This window comes from Asparagus officinalis, chromosome 1 (genome assembly GCF_001876935.1).
Source record: "Asparagus officinalis chromosome 1, Aspof.V1, whole genome shotgun sequence".
NCBI lineage: Eukaryota > Viridiplantae > Streptophyta > Magnoliopsida > Asparagales > Asparagaceae > Asparagus > Asparagus officinalis.
The window spans coordinates 129,503,764-129,504,313 of record NC_033794.1 but is presented as its reverse complement, the minus strand read 5'-3'; the positions used below and the strand labels follow the sequence as shown (position 1 = coordinate 129,504,313).

At 39.6% G+C, this 550-nt stretch overlaps 1 protein-coding gene across 1 annotated transcript in view; it reads right to left on the bottom strand.

Moving 5' to 3' along the window:
• Positions 1-550, bottom strand: part of LOC109848637 (MACPF domain-containing protein CAD1-like) — a 5,955-nt gene that overhangs the window by 565 nt on the left and 4,840 nt on the right. Inside the window, 1 exon segment of the mRNA XM_020418287.1 lies at positions 1-155. This exon segment is cut by the window's left edge and continues 565 nt beyond it. Within this exon segment, the coding sequence (XP_020273876.1) occupies positions 1-155 (155 nt within the window).

Genomic DNA, 550 nt, shown 5'->3' with positions numbered 1-550 from the left:
CACTTCGGTGCACCTATTGCAATGTGACTATCCCAGTGAGGTCGGAGGATCTTTGGTAGAGATGACAGGTGTTGCACGTGGATTGCTAGTCGGTTTTGCTTGATTCCTTCAAGACATAGCCTGAGACCGGTCACTGGTCTACGACCAACAGATATCTGCATCCATTTTCAAAGTTGATGAATCAACAGGTGAAAGTGAAACCCTAAGCTTAAATAGGGTTTTCTATCATCTTCAGGAAAAAATTCTATAGTCACTCCTCAAAAACTAAAACTAAAACAAAACAAAAAACTAAAACCCTATTGTCCTCCTCAAAAACTAAAAAAAACACACACAAAACCAAACCAAACAGAACACCCAAACAAAATAAAACAGAATAAAGAAAAGGAAACAGTACCCAGAAAGGAGATTGGTTACCGATAAAATGACCACCAGTGCAGTCATTATCGGTGAACCTACAACTACATTGATAGACATTAGTGACATGTGTGTTAAGATTTGTGTGCCGGATGTCACCCTCCCCTTCCTTCCTCCCTAAATGATATTGTACAGA